Here is a 23,604-nt window from a genome sequence, read left to right as displayed (position 1 = left end):
AGATACAACACATGAACAGACACAACACATGTAGAGACACAACACATGAACAGACACAACACATGTAGAGACACAACACATGGAGAGACACAACACATGGAGAGACACAACACATGAACAGACACAACACATGGAGAGACACAACACATGAACAGACACAACACATGTAGAGACACAACACATGGAGAGACACAACACATGTAGAGACACAACACATGAACAGACACAACACATGTAGAGACACAACACAGGAACAGACACAACACATGTAGAGACACAACACATGGAGAGACACAACACATGAACAGACACAACACATGGAGAGACACAACACATGAACAGACACAACACATGTAGAGACACAACACAGGAACAGACACAACACATGTAGAGACACAACACATGAACAGACACAACACATGTAGAGACACAACACAGGAACAGACACAACACATGTAGAGACACAACACATGAACAGACACAACACATGTAGAGACACAACACAGGAACAGACACAACACATGTAGAGACACAACACAGAAACAGACACAACACATGTAGAGACACAACACATGGAGAGACACAACACATGTAGAGACACAACACATGAACAGACACAACACATGTACAGACACAACACAGGAACAGACACAACACATGGAGAGACACAACACAGGAACAGACACAACACATGTAGAGACACAACACATGGAGAGACACAACACATGTAGAGACACAACACATGAACAGACACAACACATGTACAGACACAACACAGGAACAGACACAACACATGGAGAGACACAACACAGGAACAGACACAACACATGTAGAGACACAACACATGGAGAGACACAACACATGTAGAGACACAACACATGAACAGACACAACACATGGAGAGACACAACACAGGAACAGACACAACACATGTAGAGACACAACACATGAACAGACACAACACATGGAGAGACACAACACAGGAACAGACACAACACATGTAGAGACACAACACATGAACAGACACAACACATGTAGAGACACAACACATGAACAGACACAACACATGGAGAGACACAACACAGGAACAGACACAACACATGTAGAGACACAACACATGAACAGACACAACACATGTAGAGACACAACACATGAACAGACACAACACATGGAGAGACACAACACATGAACAGACACAACACATGGAGAGACACAACACATGAACAGACACAACACATGGAGAGACACAACACATGAACAGACACAACACATGTAGAGACACAACACATGAACAGACACAACACATGTAGAGACACAACACATGGAGAGACACAACACATGTAGAGACACAACACATGAACAGAAACAACACATGAACAGACACAACACATGTAGAGACATAGCACATGAAAAGACATAACACATGTAGAGACACAACACATGAACAGACAAAACACATGAACAAACACAACGTATGAACAGACACAACACATGTAGAGACACAACACATGAACAGACACAACACATGTAGAGACACAACACATGAACAGACACAACACATGAACAGACACAACACATATAGAGACATAACACATGAACAAACACAACACATGAACAGACACAACACATGAACAAACACAACACATGTAGAGACACAACACATGGAGAGACACAACACATGAACAGACACAACACATGAACAGACACAACACATGTAGAGACATAGCCTTGAAAAGACATAACACATGTAGAAACACAACACATGAACAGACACAACACATGAACAGACACAACACATGTAGAGACACAACACATGAACAAACACAACACATGTAGAGACACAACACATGAACAAACACAACACATGTAGAGACACAACACATGAACAGACACAACACATGAACAAACACAACACATGTAGAGACACAACACATGTAGAGACACAACACATGAACAAACACAACACATGCATTTTCCTCCTTTTTTCAAAAAAGAAATGAAAATATATAGAAAAATAATGCTCCCAAATCATTATGAAATAATGTCATCGGGACTGTTAAATGAGATGTTAACGATTGTTCTCGGGTTTTATTTCAACATGTTTTGATTGTATTAAATAAAATACAATGAGGATCGGGCAAAAGTTTTCCAACTTATATCAAACACTCTCCTAAAACCGATACACAACATCTAAACATATCTCAAGATGATGTATATCTATATACCAAATAATCAAATAATGTTCTCTTTTGAAGAATAGTGCCAAATCTTTGAATATAATAAATAACGTTATAGGATGTGTGAATCTTTTCCAAGTTATCAGGCACTGGTGAGCATACCTCTAAACCGTTCGTTCGACTTATTTTCAGGTATAATAACAAAAGCAAAATATCACATAAAAATGTCCAAAAATACCACAAACATGCACCAAAATCTAAATATTGACAGGAAACTAAATCACGTTATTGGTATTAATATAAGAATAATAATTTTCTTTTCAAGAAAATGTCACAAGCTGAATATTGATAGAAGACCTTTGTAACTAATTCCAGTATACATGATAAATACTATTACATAAACAATAGTACCATTTTGCCAACCAACTTCTCGAAAGATATCCAAAACACGTATTATATGATTATATCCCCCAGGGAAGGAAAATATGGTGAAAATATCCAAACAGGTCGCTATGGTTATTGAATTAAAGATTCCATAGAAACAGACTACCAACTATTATTGTCAGTACAAAATAAATCGAAGTCGTCTTTGTAAGAACACTAAATGGTTGGTCACACAACTACTGTAACGTTCAACTTGTATTAATCTGAGTTATTTCCCCTTTATTTCAGAACGACTAACGGACAAGGATTGCTGCGATGTTTATAGATCAGGAGAAACATCACAGGTCACGTGTCAAGGGTGTCGATTGCAAGCTATTCCTCGTAGTATGGACGAAAACACAACCCTTCTTGATCTAAGTTATAACCGTTTGATGATCTTACAGAAAGGGGCGTTTATAACTATTCCGTATTTAGTGCACCTTTCACTATCTTATAACAACTTATCTGTGATTACAACTGGCGCTTTCGATCACCTTGGATATTTGCAGCGTCTAGATCTATCACACAATGCGCTGGATGACTCCTCTTTCAAGGAAACCACTTTCCAGTCTTTGAAAAATCTGCGGACGCTGATTATTCATAGTAACAATTTCAATTTGCGAAAAGTCTTTCCAGAAGCAACGTTTTTGTCTCTTTCCAATATAGACACTCTTTATATTGATATATTTGATGGTATGCACTTTGGGAAAGGATTTTTGAATTTCAAAAAATTGAAAAATTTGCACTTCTACCAAAACGGTGAACTATCTATTAAAAACACGACATTTCAAGCATTGGGAGAAATGAACATCATGGAATTGAGTCTTTTCTTTAAAACAGGAAAGTTAGAAAGTGATGCCTTGTATCCATTTCAAAGCTTATCGTCGTTAGTGTTGGATTCACGCCGATACAGAGACATTACTGAAGTCCTGTCCCTTCTTTACGGACTACGGGAAAGCAAGATGGATTCGATTAGATTAAGTTCCAACTATGTGCGTAATGGCGGAACCGTTCAATTGGGAACTTCAGACGTATGGTTCCTCAGCAAAGTTTGCACGAAAAAACTATTTATGTCTGACAATGCAATCGGTAGTATCAATACTGTGGCATTTAAGACATGGGCAAGTAGAGGCTGTATTGAGTATTTAGATATATCAAAAAATTCCTTTCAGTCACCACAAGTGTTTTTTATCTTAAAGCTGTTTCCATCAGTAAAGTACATTGATTGCTCCTACAAGAAGTCAACGTTCACACGAAAACGTAAAGGACTTTTTCGACATAGTGTATATCTACCCAAAACGCTTATTCATTTGAATCTTACACATTTTCCATTTACATATGACTACGGTCGATTAAGTTTCGTCGAAAAAAACAATCTCGAAGTTCTGGACATTAGTTACCAACTTCCTTCATTCACGTGTGGACGTAAGATGTACGGTTTAAGTCATCTTACAGGCTTTAATATATCCGGAATAGATTGTTCATCACCATACCCTGAAATGTTCAGTGACATGTTGATGTTGTCAACACTGACAGCCAGAGAGTGTCAACTAGCAAATAGCGACCTGTTTTATACGAATACCCTGTTTAAAGGATTAAATCTACTTTCTCATGTCGATCTATCGTCAAACACTCTAACACAACTTAACTCGAATACATTTACAGACCAGTCGGGTTCCCTAAAAACATTACTCCTTGTCGACAATTCATTGGTTCACCTTCCTATTGAAATATTACAACAACTGACGGTATTAGAAATGCTTGATATCAGTAATAATCTAATAGTATCTTTAACCTTATCCGAAATCAACATTCTTGATAATTATCGATCGCAGTCAGAGAAATTCACGGTGAAACTTGGTGGAAATCCTTTAGTGTGTGATTGTGATAACCTGGCTTTTCTATCTTGGTTAGACACCACTGAAGTTATATACGACAAAAACGAGCTCGTATGTGTTGATAGCAACATGAAGATTGTCAAGTTACTAGAAACCTTTCACGATTTTAGAGTTGATTGTGTGTCACAGTTCTGGTTGATCGTTTCCATTACTATCACAGTAATCTGCCTAATACTAGGTATTCTGTTCCGAGTAGTCTGGAGATACAGCTTAAAATTAAGGTTTTGGTGTCGAAATCTTGTAGAACACGACACGTTTCCATATGACATCTTTATTTCCTACAGCAGGGATGATTGTGGATGGATACGGAAAACGTTAGTTCCCTGGCTAGAACAACAGGATATGAGTTATGGTGCCGAGGACAAAACGTTTGATACTGGACTTGACATATGTGATAATATTATGGGTGCTATAGACGATTCTTATCAAACTGTATTTGTGGTAAGCTGTAAATTTCTGGAGTACGAATGGCAAACCTTTGCTATGAAAGTAGCCAGTAGGTACTCATTTCGGGAAGGAAGAGAGTACATGAATATCATAATTCTGTTAGATGATATAAAACAAAGCGAGTTTCCAAAGATGATTCGAGAAAACTGGGACAAAATACGTCCTTTACATTGGCCGGACCTTCACAATACCGATGGCACAAGACTCAATACAGCAAGGAAATTGTTCTGGGAAAAGTTACTGAAACGCATTCGGAAAGGAAATAAACGCCTCGCTAAAACTCTTAATTCCGAGTCAACGGTATAAACCTGATCGTCCACATGTCTGTTCATATCTACGGTTCAAGTGTTGTATGCAATTAGTGACAAACTTGAGAAAAAAAACATAAACGATTGATATTTTAAGATCATCATTGTATATAAACACTGATTAGTTCACTTAAGTAACCATTTACTTTGTGTGACTGGATCCGTTACTTTCTCAGCCATTGCATCGGGATTTTTGTTTAAAACTTGATCAGTTGTACGTTAATTATTCGTCAAACGGTGTCGAACTTTAAGCATCAAATCTTGTAATGTGATCGTACAGTAGTCCCTTCATTGTTCACATAAATAAGTATTTGTTTCAAATATCTGTCCATTGTCTTGTGATCTGTGTTATAACATTATTTAATGTCTGATGTCTACACTACCATAAAAGGGAAATAACAAAAAATATACTCTATCTAAAATACGAAATATCATTGTCAGCTTTGTACAGGAAATACGGACATTGCTTGGGAGGGGGTGGGGGAGGGATAATATAATTAGCTCTCACTGCTATCTGGATCTGGGTAGATGAAATAAAAAGTCGAGATTTCATATCTTTCTCTTCGTTGTGTGTATAACATCCTCGTGATACATATTATATTTGATATACTAAGTATTCTAAACTCGGTCTTGACTCTCAAGCTCGCTGGCTCAGTCTCTCCTGACTATCTACCCCCTAACTCTCCTCGTACTATTTCAAAACTAAATATGTCCCTAAAACATCTATCTCAAACATCCAACGAAAGATTTTTGTATAAAAACACGGATATATTATATTTATATATATATGTGTGTGTGTGTGTCCCTGATCAAGGTATGTAGCTTCCTGTATCTAATTAGCAGATTGACATATAATATGATAAGTTGTAACTGGTATCGACACATTGTGCTCAAACCGAAGTTCCTAGAGGAAATACTGAGCCAAGCTATGACAGGTGTCAACACAAAATGCTCAAACCTAGTTCCCTGAAGTAAATATCTAGCCAGGCTATGACAGGTGTCAACACAAAATGCTCAAACCTAGTTCCCTGAAGTAAATATCTAGCCAGGCTATGACAGGTGTCAACACAAAATGCTCAAACCTAGTTCCCTGAAGTAAATATCTAGCCAGGCTATGACAGGTGTCAACACAAAATGCTCAAACCTAGTTCCCTGAAGTAAATATCTAGCCAGGCTATGACAGGTGTCAACACAAAATGCTCAAACCTAGTTCCCTGAAGTAAATATCTAGCCAGGCTATGACAGGTGTCAACACAAAATGCTCAAACCTAGTTCCCTGAAGTAAATATCTAGCCAAGCTACGAATTTTTTAAACGCATGATGTTCAACCAAAGTTCATTAGCTGATTATATATATCTAAGCTATGAATTGTCGCTTTGGCACATCCATAGAACCTAAAACAATTAAATTATTTATGTAATATTTTTCTATCCGTCTGTACTTTAAGTACCTAGCTAAGCTATACTTTTAAGGAACTGCTTGAGATCAGTATTTGCTATTTTTCTACAATTAGACAATATAAAGACTCATGTATTACAACCAAACAGCGGATCATTGGGACATTTTGGCACCAAAACATTATTCCCGTTCAAATGATGAATTTGTGTAAAACGTATATTTCTGGGTCAATCTAAGTCAACTCTATGTCTCTATGATTAAATGATGTCATCTGTAACGGAAGTGCAGTCACATACCCGATACACATGTCGATCATTTCATGTGAGCGAATTTGAGGTCGTATCATATTTTTTTAAAAGAAAAATACCGGTCTTTTACCGGTCAGTTTTTAAATTAATGTTACAATGTGAACACATCTCAAGTAATTTATAGAGTTTTGCTATGACAGTTCATCGACATAGCATATTTGGCGAAAAAGATATTCTTATAATGAAGGGGTCCGAAACTAATGCGCCATGGATATATATTTGCATAAGGAAAATATTTACTGAGTGAAAGCTTAAAGTGGTTTTAAATAGAGTGTAGGCTTCTTATCTCGATAAATGAATAATTTTCAGAAACATCCCTGGGGGAAGGAAATCAATTTTGCTCAAACGGGTGAGGTGGTGGTACTTTACAAATAAAAGTCTTATAATATATGAAAATCAAATTATGTGTTACCACATACATATATATTATATTTCAATGCACCAGTTATGATAATCAAACATGAAAAAACAATGATTAATAAAATGTTGTATCAGTCGTTAAATCGTTGTCAAATACTTGAATAAAACAAAATACTTATTTAGTTTCAGTTTTATGATTAGATAGATATGGCTGTGAGAAATCCGGTTTTATCCTTCCCCGGTTACGATTCACGTATTAGATTTTATATGTGCGGAGCTACAATATGGCGACTTCCATGTGGAAAAAGAAAACAACGTGCTTTTAAAACATTTTGCTGTTTCGAGATTTATAACATTTTTGACAACAATTTCCCTTTAACATGTAAGTAGCCAGATATATGGCACGTAAGGAAACCTAAGTTCGTAATCATTAACATACTTTTATGTTTCCGAATGTCTTAAATATGAAATATCGGTATAACAGTTCCATTTTGCTCATTCAAAAGAAAAAAAATTAAGAAAGTTGAATCACATAAAAAATTTCCTTCCATTTAAAGAAAACGAAAACATTCCATAAAATGCACAGTGCATATATTGTGTACATGTATGTACAGAAACAGAGCCTTCCTTTAGCTAAACAGTAGCGTGCACGTGTCCAGCTGGAGACCGAAAAGTCGCTAGTTTAAGGCCTGTAGGGGAAGGGTGTTTTTGTCACTCTTTCATATTATATCATTGTGCTGTTGACCACTCCTAGAGTGGGAGCTTTATGAGAACAATATGCTTACTAAATGTTTAATACAATAACAGGAACAGCATGCGTCAACATCAATGAGTGAATAATGGGGGAATTCCGAGTTCATCATGTCCGATTTTTTGAGTACCAACCAAAGGCAATCCATTGTATTTCCTATAACAAGGATGCAGAGAAGCTTGCAGTATCTAGGTCAGTGCATGTGAATACAATCCTTTAAAAGAACAAAACAATTGTTCTCATGATATTTACTTTATTTCAGAATTAATCAAAGAAGTAATTGAAAAAGTAATACATTTGATTTAAGTGTTACATTTACATCTTTATAAAGTAAATTATATAATGTTTGTATGCTTGTTTGAAAAAATCATTATTAAAATTGTGTATGTATATAGTCAAAAAGGATCAAATTTGATGTGGGTAGTTGTATCTGCTATATGCTTTCCATAATGTTTGTCAAGTTCCTATTGCTTGGCCAATCCATTGTTAAGTACTGAATTACAAAGCACAGTACCAGGAATGTAATATCAGTATTATTCTTTGCACAGGTCTGATGGTACACTAGAGCTGTGGAGTTCTAGAGATCACTGGTTTCAGGAGAAGGTATGATGACCTGGTATATCGATGGCGTTTGAAATGATAGTCATCAAATTTGACAAATATCTTTTCAATATATATTGTTCATATGTAAAGGGAATGATTCATAGAGTTGATTGCTATCTGCAAGCTAAATCTATATATACATGTACAACATGTTTTACAAAGGAAGCATTTTTGTTGATCTGTTTTGCTAATGTTTGTAATGTTTTTATCTTTAATTGTGAGATTTCAAAACTAGCAAGTGGTTGATAAAACTTCATATATACACATGTACCATTGTGTGCTTTCATGAAGAAATGGATTTTCATACAGACTTACAAGTTTCCAATATGCTTCTTTTTGGGTATATTCAACTTCAAATCTTCTTTAAATTTTTGTTAAGTTACAAAAACATTTCATGGCCTGATACAAAGTGGTCATTTCACATGTAGAATAATAAAAAGTGTGAAATATCCAATATATTACTTATCATATACTATGCAATACACAGTTTGTGGATATCATACTTTCTTACCAGTGTTTTAATTAAACTTTTAATGTTCCATGTCATTATAATTGTGGGAAAGAATGAAGATGTTAGGAGAGAGAGGTTGGAGGCATATATTATATGTTACCCATGTTCATACGCCCAGTCACACTGTATACCCTCCTGAATCAGTGTCATATCTTGAGAAACTCTTAAAACGTTTTGTTCAAATTTACATAATGGTATCATACCATACAGCTGATTGGATTGTTATAGATATTTTCTAGTTCATTATATTGAAGCTGTGGAATGTCTGATCTCTAATCATGTGCTTGTATATTTTATCAATATACATGTTTCAGGGTGTTTGCAATATACTTTATTTTTGGTTTTAGGTGATACCAGGGGTAGAAGGAAAGTCTGTAGAAGCACTCTGCTGGCAGGGTGAGCGTCTTTTTACAGCTGGACTGGATGGATACATCACAGAGTTTGACCTACTAAGACTTCAACCTAAGGTAGATATAAAATATACAACCAGTTCATTTTATAGTAATTTCTGCGGGGAACAGATTATAAGGCTGTTTAATTTCCTGGGGGAAAAGCAAGACATAGTAGTACTAACTTTTTTTCTGGCTGTAGTAAGCCGAGGTGTAGTCCAAATTATACTGAAGTATCAAACTAGAGTCAATGAAAGACAGAACTATGGCCCAACAAAAAGTGAGTGAAATTAAAAAAGTGATTCACACCAGGGTCAGCATGCAAACAATGATTATGGAAAGACATTTTTTTTCCCACAATTATCATTTGAATGTCGACCAAGGCATGGGTCACTAATTTTACTCACTTTTTATAGGGCCGGAATTCTGATATTCATTGACTCCAGAGCAATACAAAAAAGATGATAGACAGTCAGAATAATTCAGACTCACCAAACATATAAAAAAAACTTCATACTTTGACTCAAAGTAGGGAGGCAGGCTTACCACTGGGCGTTGTTGTATTTTAGCATTTGTTGGAACTTTGTCATCTGAAGCTATTAATAAATTTTTGTTGGCTTGTTTACCAAGAATGGTAAACAATTAAAAGTTGAACTATGACTGTATTTTATTTATGTAATGCCCTAGTGTCTGAACTTTAGATGCATCACTTCTTGCAGGATTTTGATCAAACTTCACACATTTATGTAGGGATCATAACATTCTGGATGAATTCGAGTGTTTTTGTTGTAGGATATGTGTCACCATTTCTATTTTTAAGAAATTCTTGTCACCACTCTGTCACTTTATTCCTTGTTTCAGTAGAACTGCACACATCTAAAAATGACTATGTTTTCCCAGAAGAGTTCAAGTTTTAGCATTAAAGTGTCAAGATAAAGATCACCAGTGAATTTTTCAGGAAATCCTAGTCTGTGCTCTGGTGTCTTCATTCCTAGGGGGTTCTGATCAAACTTCACTCACTTAGCCATCTTTTGTTGCACATCAATCAAGGTTAAATAGCAATGGGATTTGTTTCCTTGACCTTTGTGATGCCTTGTTATCAAATAAGATTTAACAGAATTAAAACAATCCTATACCTGAGAGTTTCTTTTTCAGGCCATTGCTACTTCTAATGCTGGTCCCATCTGGTGCCTTACTTCAGATCCTACTGGAAAACTACTGGCAGTAAGTATTACAAATATATTTAGTTGAGTTCAAAACTCTCAAATTTCCAAAGGAAATTCAGAAATAACATCAAAACAATGAAAGGGAGGTCACCCTTGTAAACACCCATTTGGCTCATGATAATGAACTGGTAGAAAAACTATTCTTTATCTATTCATCGTCCATACAGTGGTATTTTTTGTATTCTTCTATTTAGTCAAAACTATGCCATCAATACTGATTTTTTTAAATATAAAGAAATAGTCTGAGAAATTGGGAAATGTTAACAAAATTTGAATGCTGGAAGCATACACTAAATCAGCCTGTTCTATTAGTCACCATTGCTTGATTTCTTAAAAAGATTAGTTTCAAAAGTACTTCATAATTTGAAACTCATAGCTGTAACAGTATCTTTGATATAACAGAGTTCCAAGTTTGACTATATGGAAAAAACATTGGTGCATTGTATTAGAAATAATGTATCAAAGCAAAGTTGTATTTATTAAGTACAAATTGGTAAAGGTTGTACTGAAATAACAGATATTCATGTTTGAGTTGTTTAATTTTCAGGCAGGGACAGAAGATGGTTGTGTGGTCATCTTTGATACAGAAAATAACTCACTGGAATTCAAGCGATCTTTTGATAAACAAGAGAGTAAGTATTCTGTCACTTATGGAGGCATGTAACCTTATTGTGATATGGAGACTTCAGGATGTAATTTAGCTGAGTGTGACATGAAGACTTAAGGGTGTAAGTTACTTTTTTGTGATACAGAACCTTAAGGATATATGTTACCTTATTGTGACATAGAAACATAAGGATGTATGTTACCTCATTGTGACACAGAAACTTAAGGATGTATGTTACCTTATTGTGACATAGAAACATGAGGATGTATGTAACCTCATTGTGACACAGAAACTTAAGGATGTATGTTACCTTATTGAAACATAGAATCATGTTACCTTATTGTGACAAAGAAACATAAGGATGCATGTTACCTGATTGTGACACAGGAACTTAAGGATGTATGTTATGTTATTGTGACACAGAAACTTCAGGAGGTATGCTACGTTATTGTGACACAGGAACATGAAGAGGTATGCTATGTTATTGTGACACAGAAACATAAGGATGTATGTTAAAAAGATGTTATGAGATCAAAGATTGTTCTTTGCTGCGATGCTAATATCCTTGGGCAAGACACTTTATCCTGTTTAGTGTGTACAGGATGTGGTGGGCCTCTCACAAGGTTTTCAGTAAAGTAACCACCAGCTGCTACAAGAAGACCCTCGAAATGACCATGTCCACTCATAGGAGGATATATCAAGCAAATACTAAGACAGTCATTCCCCTCTTGAGATTGTTATGAGATTGAATGGCATTCCTAATTTATTGTTTTTCTGTTGAAATGACAATATGTCTACTTCATTATTTGAATTCTGTGAAACGAACAAGACATCACGAATGACTTATGGACAACAATGTGATATGTAGAATACACTGCGTGCTTCATGCTCCCTCCTGATGAGCTTGCCCTTCAAACATGTTTTAGAATTTATCACCTTCAATCATGATGTATATACAGAATTGTAAACAAGATTAGGCAAAATGTTGAAAACTTAAATGAGTACATTTGAAACATTAAGGTAAATGATGTAGCAGTTTTTTTCACACTTTGATTTTTTTCATTTACCTTTTTCATTTTAGGTCGCATACTTTGTATAGCCTGGCACTCTGCTGGAGAAACCATAGTAACAGGGGGCATTGATAATATTCGGTTATGGAGTGTGCGGTCAGGCCACGCCTACCAGCGTCTCACTCTGGGACGACAGGAGAAAAACAAAGAAACCATTGTTTGGTGCCTGGCTATCACTAGGTATGGAATTGTTTTCGGGAATTGTATTTTTACATAGGAAACCCCAAAAAAGTAACCTTTATAGACAAGTGGCCTTTGTATAAAGGTGGCCTTTAAGACAGGTTTGACAAGTAACAAATAAATGCTATAAAATAAATCACCGGTCACACATATTAATTAATTGACTCTTGGATTATGTAGGAATAAAATTTTGATGTATGAAACAGATTGTATAACTGTAGATCTTTCTAATTTCCGTGAAACTTACAAAAATTGCTCTTTATTTTATTTTAGCGATATGACGATTGTGAGTGGAGATTCCCGAGGGAAAACCTCTTTCTGGAATGGGGAACAGGGCACCCTGATAAAAGTAAGAAAACATACCAAATCTTTACATCATCAGGTACCTGTATACATGTTACACAACATGTGTGCCTGTAGAGGATGTGTGGTTTTAATGTAATCCACATTGCCTTCTTATGTAGGTTCATGTTGTATTTTTGATAAATAAAAAAAAGAAGTTTAGATCCTGCAAACATTTACAGCAATATGGTGATAAAAAATTTGGATAAGAAGTCTCATTTGAGAATATGGCATAACTTAACTACTTAGTCTGACGAAGATTTATTTGAAATGTGTCGTTGGTGAAGCAGATCTAAGACTCTTTACCTTGAGAACTCTTGGTATTATTCTCCTTGTACTTTTTCTAAGGTCACTGGTGATCTGTTTGTTGCTTATATTTTGCCTTTGGTTCATGAATTTTGAAATCATGAATAAAGATTTTCTTGTTATGTCGGCATGTTCCTGTTAAAATGAATGATATGTGATATTCATTTTATTTTGTTACACTTAACTAAAATCAAATAAAGATTATATTGGCATTTATAGATAAAGGAGTTAAAGACTTCCATCATTATCATATTATCTACACAGTATTTAACTTTTTACCGACAAAGTGATTTATTTATACTATATGTTGGTATGATGCTGTATTCCATGTTATTCTATAATGTTCATGTATGTATGTTTTTTACCTATATTACTCTGCAACTGAATAAGTAAGAACTTGTATGTATGTTTTTTACCTATCTAAATCTGCTACTGAATAAGTAAGAATATATGTGATATTTCTGTTTTTTTTTTTTTTTTTTGATTTCAGGCCTTCCTCAGTCACAAGGCTGATGTGTTCTGTCTGTGTGTAGACAACGTAAGCTTCCTTTTTAAGTTTCCTGAAAAATGCATATCTCATACAGAATTTATCCTGAAAGAATCCCAGGGGGTCAGCCACACTTTACTTCAGTTACTGGGTGGTCTTACTGTAGAACAAAATAAAAACACTGTGTTTTCATATTACTGAGCAGTTATATATATATTGATACATGGGTGGGCACATTGCTGGATAAATATGGTAATATAATGTTGAAATTGAATTGTTAATGTTTATTATATATTTTAAATTATTTTCTAATGATCGATTATTAGTATATAATTCAGTATCAGAATAATAATACTTTGTTGCTGATTATACAATCCTTATGAAACTGTTACTCCTCTGATTAGGAATAGATTTGATGTCTCATTGATTGAAATTGATGCTGATTTGCTGATTTCAAGAATATGCATCATTCCCCAATATTTTATAAATATGCTGTCTGTAGTATGTTTATGCACATCAAGGACATCCCGAAATTTTTCTGTTTCCAGACAGCAAACATTCAATATCTACATCAGTGTATCTCCTATATTCTGATTTTATGTATTCATTAATCTATAAGACAATTTCTGGTAATAAGCCCATCAGTATCTGTTGCTGTTGAAATTATTTTTAAAAAATGCATTTTTGGCACCGTTGTCTCACTATAGCATAAATCTGTAGTGTAAAGAGATGAAATTAGTAATGATGGAATAGAATCTATCTTGTCTATAGGAATCCTTTCTTGGAAATGTAAACTGAATGATTTCATGTGACAGTGGGTGGCTTTGATGGACTATATTGCTCCTGGGTGTTAGTGGTCAGCTGGCTGTGAATATCACAAATCTGTCTGTTGTATCCCATTTTACTTACACATTTTTAACAGGTTGATTGTTATAAATATGATGATATGCAAATGATGTCTCTAGTGTTAACATATTTAGGTATTCAACAGTTGTTGATGTAACAGAATTGACAATATATTTAATAAGTCTTGTGTTTAAGATACCGTACCTATGTTTATCTCCAATTTTTTTGTTTTTCTATGAAGTGCTACTTTAACTGGTGTTGTGATGTATAATAGTTTAAGCTGTGAATATTTTCTGTTATCAGTCAGAGACATCGGTACTATCGTCCGGAGTGGACTCAACTGTTGTCCAGTTTGAGTACACCACCACACAGAAGGACAGTGACTGGAAGTTGTGGGTCAAGTCCTCAGCACACTTCAGACATACCCATGATGTGCGTAGTCTTGCCCTCGCCAACAATCACATTGTATCAGGAGGTAAGCATCGTTCAGATTTGATTCTGTTTTCTTTGCTTTTTTATACTCTTTAGATTTGATGTCACACCTTTCACACTGTTTCCTGCCATTTAGCATCACATCCCATTCAGGATTAATGTCATATGTCAGTTCTCTATTTCTGTAAAGAGAACAAAATAAAAATGTTAAACTGACAACTCACTTCACCAGTACAAAGCTAGATAGATTTGGTTCATATTTACCCCTTAGTATCATAACATTATGCTCCACAATTGTGGATAGCTCTCTTCTTGTTGAGTGTTTACATATGTAAAATGGAGATATATTGTGCTTCCACAGGAGGATCAAATGCTTGACTCCAAGTTTACCTGTTCCTTGCTCAACCAAGTTCAAGCAAAATTTCCAAGCAGTGTTTTAGCTTGAAGGTGAATGTATTGATGCACATTAAATACCACAGGCATATATATTTTAAGTATGTTAACATGTAAATAGGTTAAGTGTTTGTTTACATGTAAATAACTTAAGCGTTTGTTTACAGGAAAATAAATTCAGTGTTTGTTTACAGGTGTGGATACCAACCTCATAGTGTACAGATTACACTTCGGAAAGAAAAAAATCTGGCGCAAACTGAATGCCATCCCACACGTGAGTACATTGAAGTATGATACCGCAGTGAAATGGGCGTTCCTTGCAGTGTACCCCCGCAGTATGCCCCTTGCATTATTCTGCAGTTTTGTTGTGGCAACTTGTCTTGTAAATACCAATACGATCGGCCTCTGCCTGATTGGACTGCGAGATCCTTTGTTAGTCTCTGTAGCGTGTCAGTGAACACACAGGTTTTTATAGCTCTGCTTTCTGCCGTGTTTGTAGACCATCAAAGCCTGGTTAAGGTTATTGATAGCATATATAACAGTACCATTAGAAGGTATTACTGTAAATTTCAGTAGAAATTTACATTTCACAAGTTAATATCAGATTGTTTCTAGTTTTAAATCACATTTATAATTATGAAATAATTTGAATAATGTGTTGTATGAATTTGTATAATTATGTTTGGTTTGTTCAGTACTGTGTCTCATCTTGTATCTCTGAGTTTGAGACTTGGAGTTGTGGTACAGACAGTCTCACTGATTTATCTCACATAAAATGTAGCTGAAAAGCACCTTCAGTCCTATTTATAAGTATGGAAAAGGAAATAATGTTATCAAGTAACTGTTTTATGTCCTTATAATGTCACCATATTTATCCTGAATTACAAGCCCAGGTAGTCAACAGATTGATTCTTATTCAAAGTGGAGTGGAGTGAGGGGATCCTATCAAAGAGCTGTGAAATACAAATATAGCATTGTGTTGGGATTTTACTGAATATGATATGTGGGTAAACTTAATACCAATACATTGCCTATAAACCAAGCAGATATTCATCTTATTTAATTAATATAATTAGGTATGTATTCTCAATTAATTCATTCTGCAAAATAAAATTAATAGAGTGAAAGCAAATTGTAAAATGATAAAAAATATGATTTTCCAGAAGTCCATGGTACAAGTGGCCAAAGAAGCAGAGATGATTGTCCTTAAGTACAATGACTATCTTGAGGTTTGGAGACTTGGACATACAAACAAAACATCACGTATGTATGCTGATGATATGATCTGGTAACTAGATCTGGCCAGAAACACCATATGAATTTATGTCGAAACTAGGTATTAGCATTACAAGCTAAAGTTATCTGTGTATGATATGATTCTTCTTGAATCCAGCTATTTCCGTTGGTTTTTTTATCCAAGCGTCACATAAGGATTTTTGGGTTCCTTTCATTGGAAAATATAGAGCTTACTGCAGATTTATTATAAATGTTGTTAAAGAAAGTTTTGTGTTTGGTGATCTCTCTTCATAGACTACCTATATTTCTTCCATTGTACGTTGTAATGGCTGTAGAACAACAGAGAAGACAAAGTAAAAAAAAACTTAATTTTTTCTTGTGTTTTTCAGAAATAGATGGTGAAGTTTTACCGCTACAGTCCAACCCATTGAAGCTAGTTCAGTTAAAGAACAAATCTAGTGAGGCTATTGTCTGTTTTGCTATCAGTTCCCATGGCAACTTGATAGCTTTCTCAGATCAGGATTCCATACGAGCCTACAGACTGGTCATAGTAAGGATTTCTAATTAACTGGACTTATATGATAGTTATCAATCTTTAAGAACAGACATATACAAACTTGGCTGGTGAAAAACCTGAATTAGGATGTCTTTCTATTCCCTAGCTGTAAATGTGTTCGGGAGTTAGGGAATGCTCTGGACCTGTTTTCTTATTTCTCTTATCGCAAGTTATTTACATTTATGTTAGATGAGTCAATGAAATAAAATTTAAAAATGTAAAAAAGAGTTCTTGGAAAAAAAAGTGCTGCTTACATTCTTGATTTCTTTTTGATATAACATCTGAGATTATGAATTGTACATGCAGTTTTAAATCATGGGATTGAATTTTCAACTAGAAATTAGGCGTTAAACTGAAGATTATGTAGGTTATCTTAAATTTAAATTTATCTACCAATTTCATTGTCCTGAGAAAACCTAGCTTTATGTGAAAAGTAACGTATTGGCCTGAGTGCTTATTACTGGATAAATAGGAGACTTAAGCAGAGTAAAAGTACTGTTAAATTTGTTATTTTGTTGGGTTTTTTTTATTTTGTTATTCTTAAAGATGGAATAAAACTGCCAAAAATAGAGATCTGAAAATAAGATTAATGCAAAAAAGTATGGTCTGTCACGTGACATGTTTACAAAGTTTATAGTGTTTACCTCAGACTTTTGGTAAAACTGCTAAAGATTTAACCATAAAAGAAATATAAGAAAATAAAGGAAAATGATAAACTTTTCAGATAATGAAGGAATGGTCATACGCATGTTCAGATGAAATTTCATTCTTTTTTTCCCAGGAAAATAAAGAACTGATTAATCCTAGTGTGTCAATACAGAAGCTCAAGATGTGGGCATCGGATGATTCCCAAATACCGCTTCCTGCCCATCATATGGTGGTGTCCACCGATGGAGGTACCATTGTCACAGCTACAGTCTGTGGGAATGTCCAGATACTCTGTGTGGAAAACGGTCTTGTCAAAACCGATCACACCTTCCACAAATCCAAAGGTAAACACTGACTCTTTTTATACCAGAGTGCTTTATAAGTACCAGATATGGTGGCCCGCCAACAAAACCAAGGGAGATAATGCTGTTTCTAGACAATTTTACCAGAGTGCTTTATCAAAAATATATATGGCAGACTCAACACCAGATAAGTATGGTTTAATTTAATCATTTGATCAATTGAAATCTGTTTCAGACCAAGTTGACAGCATCACCATGATGTGTCTATGTCCAGCTGATCACCTGGTTGCTGTTGGTGATAGTGGGAGAAATGTTACAATTTATGATATCATTGAAAAACAGGTTAGTACATTGTTAAAAAATTATGACATCAAGTTTACATTTCCGTGTATTAACAAAGTGATTTATGAATAATTATGTGTCTGTCTTGACTGGAGTAACACGTCATTAAAGTAATTTTTAGCATTTAAACAAAATATATTGTCATGTGACTGATGTAAAGGTGTGGATTATATGAGTAAAAGATCACTTTTATGCAAAACCGTTTAATAAATAGGCATGCAATGAATGAAAAAATATATTTACACATGTAGGCAGTCAAATTGTGATCATAACAATCAGTCTTTTATTTGTACATGTGAAATAAGGTAGATCAACTTTCTGTTTGTATGTAAATATCATAGATCGGCTTTCTGTTTACATATGAGCTTTATATGACTGAAGAAGAAGATTTACCAGGGCTAATATTCTCAGCATTGTAAATATTAATACACAAATATCTCTGCAGAATCAGAATGGAATGTTGAATTTTGTAGGATATGTGAAGGGTAATGCTTCTGTGTAGTTTTGTAGTATCAAAGTCCTGTTCCGTTTCCATGTATCAGTGTAGTTTGATAAGTGTATACATACAGGAGTATGTATGAGGAGTGACAATTATGCCCATGGTAGGGCTTTCTTTTATACTTAGTGACAGATGAAGGTCAGTAGGGTAGACCATATTTAGCTAGATTTTAAATATGATGGAACAAACAAGTGTTACATTATGTTGCATAAGGCACCACCACACAGATGAGCACCGCCACACCGACCACACACAATTCACATAGCCCTATCTATGCTGACCTGTGCACTAGTATTTGGATAATTAACTACAAGTAACATTAGCTATAGATCAATAAAGACTGCTGACCATGTGTAAACCAACATCTGATTGCCTACCTTATCGCAACCTAGGAACAGTTTACGTGCACATTTTTAACTATACATTCATATTTCAAACTTAATTACTTTATAAAATTACTTCACAAAAATAACTGAAAATGGTTTATATGTGTGGATGGTTTGGTTTGTTTTTATAGGTTTTGTGCCAGCTGCCACAATACAGTTGCCAAGTAACGGCCATGGCCTTCACCTTATCTGGTCAGGAGCTGTTGACTGTGTATGCTGACCAAATGGTACATATCTCACATCCACATTTACAAATAAATATTTACCTTGTACAGCCTCATGATGATCTCAAAATATGTTTAGTGCTAACCCAAGGAATAGTTACATACATACATTTCAAAACTCTAAAATTTTACTCGAGTTTCTGATTTTCCGCATAAAATTCTACGTAATACTTAAAACTTCAGCACTTCTTGACTTTTCCCTACCCCATTTTAATTTTGGAAAATCAAGCGGTACACATCTATGAATGTTTTGAAATCCTGAACTATTTCAATCATACTGTCTGAGTATTTGAAATGTAATTAATTTCAAATCCAGATGTTGATGGAAATTGCATCATGATATTGTAATTGTCATTTGTTATTCTTTTGGAACTGTAACCCCAAAAAAATATTTTAGTGCCCCGATTACCAATAAAATTTGCCAATATTATTACAAAGTTATTGGACTTTAGATGATAAAAACTTACCATTTTATTACATTTTCACAGATAACTTGTTTATTTGTAGTCTGATGTTCTTGAACTTTAAACACTGATACTAATGATCATCATGACATCCCTCAGAAGTGTTCATGAATTCGGTGCAGATAAAAAAATTCCAATATGATCACCTGATTACACAATTACATTTTTTACAGGTGTATGAATTTGACGTAGCAGAGCGAGAATATTCTGAATGGAGCAAAACTAACTCCACCAAGTTTCCTTACCATTGGAAGAAGCGACACAGTAAAATCAATCATATATTTTTTCAATCTCAATATCCACACAAAATCTTCCTCCATGATGAGCAGACACTGTATGTCCTAGACAAAACCAAGGTAGGCAGAAATTTTTTTATACTTTGACTATAACTCTATTCTATCATGAACATTCATATTTATTTTCCTGAAAAGAACGTAACAGAATTTAATGAAAGAGCTCTTTGTTAAGCTGTTCTATTTATTGTGGTCCACTGTTAGTGATGTAATACATAAATTTACTTCCTGCATAAAAAGTATCCTGATAATTATTGCAGGGGGTACTTTTAATGCATAACACTGGGTATGGAACTTATGAAATAATTTGATGGTGCCATATTTAATCATTTTTGTGCTTGAAAGTCCTAATTGCCACAACATTCTTTGTTATAAATCGAAGTGTTAGAAGAATATACATTTAATTTTTCTAATCTTTTCTTACTGCAGCCATTTCCCATTGAAGAGTCCAAAATGTGGAAGAAAGGGTCAGGAAAACAGGACAGTGACAAAAAGGCAGTGGATAGAGAGGACACTGATGAGAGCAGCCATCCACTCAGTATATGTAAAAAATACAAGGTAGGACTTTTACTAGTATTTTAAGTTCAATGATCTCTTAACCTAAAAATATAGAGTATTCCTTAAATAAACACAAAACACAGAATTTTCTGTGGTCTTTCACAGAATCTATCATGATGCAACTCCACTGGCCAATTGGAAACAAAAGAACTATGAACAGATTTTGTGAGTGTGTGTTGTTGAATGATGGCATACCTATATCAATTTTAGCTATAATAGTCAAACTTGTGTTTAAGCCACCTGTATAAAAAGGCTACTTATATATATCCCTGTGTAATGAATTTGTTAGTAATAAAGTTTACCTACCATAAAGGCCATTTTTTTCTGTCCATTTGAGTGGTTCCCAGGAAAAGTTTGACTGTAGTGTTAAACAAGATATCCCAAAAACTTTAGAATAAGACACATCTTATTTTCATTAATATTAAGCAAATTCAGGTTTATTTAAAAAGAATCTATAGGTTTATTTTCAGGATGGGCTTATTTTTTGAGGTCAGCTTGTTTTCAAGTTTTTAGAGTAGTACATGTATTATTATATGGTAGAGTTGAAAGATAGTTGTAAAGCTGTCATATTACTGGGGTAATAAAATAGCATTTCTTGGTAATTTTCCTAAGTGGAAGTAGGTGCTAATGGGCTTTTTGATAGGAAATAGTAGGTGACTGGGTAAGTCTTGGACAGATAGACACCATAGGATGAATAGACTGGACATATTGTCACTTTCAATGATACTGATTAATAATCCTGTATATGATAATCTAGCTATATTAATTATGTATTGACTCAGGAGGGCCAACATATAATCTTTATCCCAAAGCAGGGATTATGATAGATCATTGATATAGCATCTGCTGGCATTTCTACTGTGTTAGATGTGGGCGGCCATATTACCAGGCATAAGCTTCATATCACATGGGCATATGACTTAAATATTTTTTTTGCTACTCTTTCAGTTTATCTTACACATGGATGCCCTCAGTGATGACTGGCTCATTACTGTGGAACGACCACCTGCTGCAATCAATGACAACCTGCCATCTACTCTCAAAGTGAAAAAATTTGGAACATGAAATTCAGCTACTGTTACAGTGCTGATCAGGACTTTTATCATACATGTGTACTTGTCATCTTACCATGCAGTAATTTCTCTTTAGAAATTACTTATGAAGGTCATTTGCAAGATTTTTTAACATTGCTATCTGATGACAGAATACATTTTGAGAAATCTTGAGCATCACAATTGAACTTAACTTCTTTTTCTTTAGATTTTATGTTTACGCATTCAAGTTACAGAATTTTAAAGAAGTGTTTTTTTGGTCCTTTGTTATATGATTTCCACCATAAACTTGTGTACAATATGATACACTGTACCTTTAGCTATGTAAAGCTGGGACAAACTACATATTTTCTGGACAGTTAAGGAATTATCTGCAACATGTCTCTTCAGCAATCATAGCAAAAAATAAAATTTGAATTTATAGATGATGCTTTGTTCTTTTGTCATTACATGGATTATATACAGTAGGGAACTATCCAGTCTGACTGAATACAGGTAGCACCGTCATGTATGGCTGTTGACGCAGGTAGCACCATTTTTGTCTGGATGATGTTGATACAGGTAGCACCACCGTGTGTGGCTGTTGATACAGGTAGCACCATTTGGTGTGGCTGTTGATATTGGTAGCACCATATATTCTGGCTGTTGATACAGGTAGCACCATTTGGTGTGGCTGTTGATATTGGTAGCACCATATATTCTGGCTGTTGATACAGGTAGCACCATCTTGTGTGGCTGTTGATGCAGGTAGCACCATTTTGTCTGGATGTTGATACAGGTAGCACCACCGTGTGTGGCTGTTGATGCAGGTAGCACCATCTTGTGTGGCCGTTGACATAGGTACTGCCATCTAGTTTATTGTTATTGATACAGGTAACATAACATTGTCAGGCTATAGAACTATAGTACTATCATATCATCTGGTTGTGGTAACGGGTACTACCATCTAGTCTGGTTGTTGTAACGGTTACTATCATCTAGTCTGGTTGTGGAAATGGGTACTATCATCTAGTCTGCTTGTGGAAAGGGGTACTACCATCTAGTCTGGCTTGGAAACAGGTACTACCATCTAGTCTGGTTGTGGAAACGGGTACTATCATCTAGTCTGGTTGAGGAAATGGGTACTATCATCTAGTCTGGTTGTGGTAACGGGTACTACCATCTAGTCTGGTTGTGGTAACGGGTACTATCATCTAGTCTGGTTGTGGTAATGGGTACTACCATCTAGTCTGGTTGTGGTAACTGGTACTACCATCTAGTCTGGCTGTGGAAACAGATACATGTACTAACATCTAGTCTGGCTGTGGAAACAGATACTTGTACTACCATCTAGTCTGGCTGTGGAAACAGATACTTGTACTACCATCTAGTCTGGCTGTGGAAACAGATACATGTATAACATCTAGTCTGGCTGTGGAAACAGATACATGTACTGCCATCTAGTCTGGCTGTGGAAATGGATACATGTATAACATCTAGTCTGGCTGTGGAAACAGATACATGTACTGCCATCTAGTCTGGCTGTGGAAATGGATACATGTATAACATCGAGTCTGGCTGTGGAAACAGATACATGTACTGCC

General features: G+C 35.1%; 2 protein-coding genes across 2 annotated transcripts; both read left to right on the top strand.

Moving 5' to 3' along the window:
* Window positions 1-2,400: 2,400 nt before the first annotated feature.
* On the top strand, window positions 2,401-5,250 carry LOC132554960 (toll-like receptor 6). Its single transcript, XM_060219288.1, has 2 exons — window positions 2,401-2,467; window positions 2,849-5,250. The coding sequence occupies exons 1-2, from the start codon at window positions 2,401-2,403 to the stop codon at window positions 5,248-5,250; spliced, it is 2,469 nt and encodes an 822-aa protein (XP_060075271.1).
* Window positions 5,251-7,617: 2,367 nt separating this feature from the next.
* Window positions 7,618-22,444, top strand: LOC132555046 (U3 small nucleolar RNA-associated protein 4 homolog). Its single transcript, XM_060219386.1, has 19 exons — window positions 7,618-7,700; window positions 8,126-8,261; window positions 8,618-8,672; window positions 9,531-9,650; window positions 10,728-10,796; window positions 11,346-11,430; window positions 12,487-12,655; window positions 12,929-13,004; window positions 13,794-13,841; window positions 14,940-15,111; window positions 15,656-15,735; window positions 16,625-16,724; window positions 17,087-17,247; window positions 18,035-18,245; window positions 18,439-18,545; window positions 19,562-19,657; window positions 20,292-20,474; window positions 20,841-20,969; window positions 21,918-22,444. Exons 2-19 carry the CDS (start codon window positions 8,158-8,160, stop codon window positions 22,032-22,034), a joined length of 2,082 nt encoding a protein of 693 aa, XP_060075369.1. The 5' UTR covers window positions 7,618-7,700; window positions 8,126-8,157; the 3' UTR covers window positions 22,035-22,444.
* Window positions 22,445-23,604: the final 1,160 nt, after the last annotated feature.

Source organism: Ylistrum balloti, unplaced genomic scaffold (genome assembly GCF_031769215.1).
Source record: "Ylistrum balloti isolate Yb309-2 unplaced genomic scaffold, AGI_CSIRO_Ybal_v1 Utg370450, whole genome shotgun sequence".
Classification (NCBI taxonomy): Eukaryota; Metazoa; Mollusca; class Bivalvia; order Pectinida; family Pectinidae; genus Ylistrum; species Ylistrum balloti.
Note: the sequence above shows the minus strand (reverse complement) of the source record. Positions and strands in the feature narration are given on the sequence as shown.

What these genes read in the sequence shown, in the direction of transcription:
- LOC132554960 (XM_060219288.1), top strand. Translation starts at nt 2,401, where the DNA reads ATGTCCAAAAATACCACAAACATGCACCAAAATCTAAATATTGACAGG. An exon ending in GAAACTAAATCACGTTATTG is followed by an intron (nt 2,468 to 2,848) that starts GTATTAATATAA and finishes CCTTTATTTCAG; the next exon opens with AACGACTAACGGACAAGGAT.
- LOC132555046 (XM_060219386.1), top strand. Translation starts at nt 8,158, where the DNA reads ATGGGGGAATTCCGAGTTCATCATGTCCGATTTTTTGAGTACCAACCA. An exon ending in GAGAAGCTTGCAGTATCTAG is followed by an intron (nt 8,262 to 8,617) that starts GTCAGTGCATGT and finishes TTCTTTGCACAG; the next exon opens with GTCTGATGGTACACTAGAGC. An exon ending in CTGTGTATGCTGACCAAATG is followed by an intron (nt 19,658 to 20,291) that starts GTACATATCTCA and finishes CATTTTTTACAG; the next exon opens with GTGTATGAATTTGACGTAGC.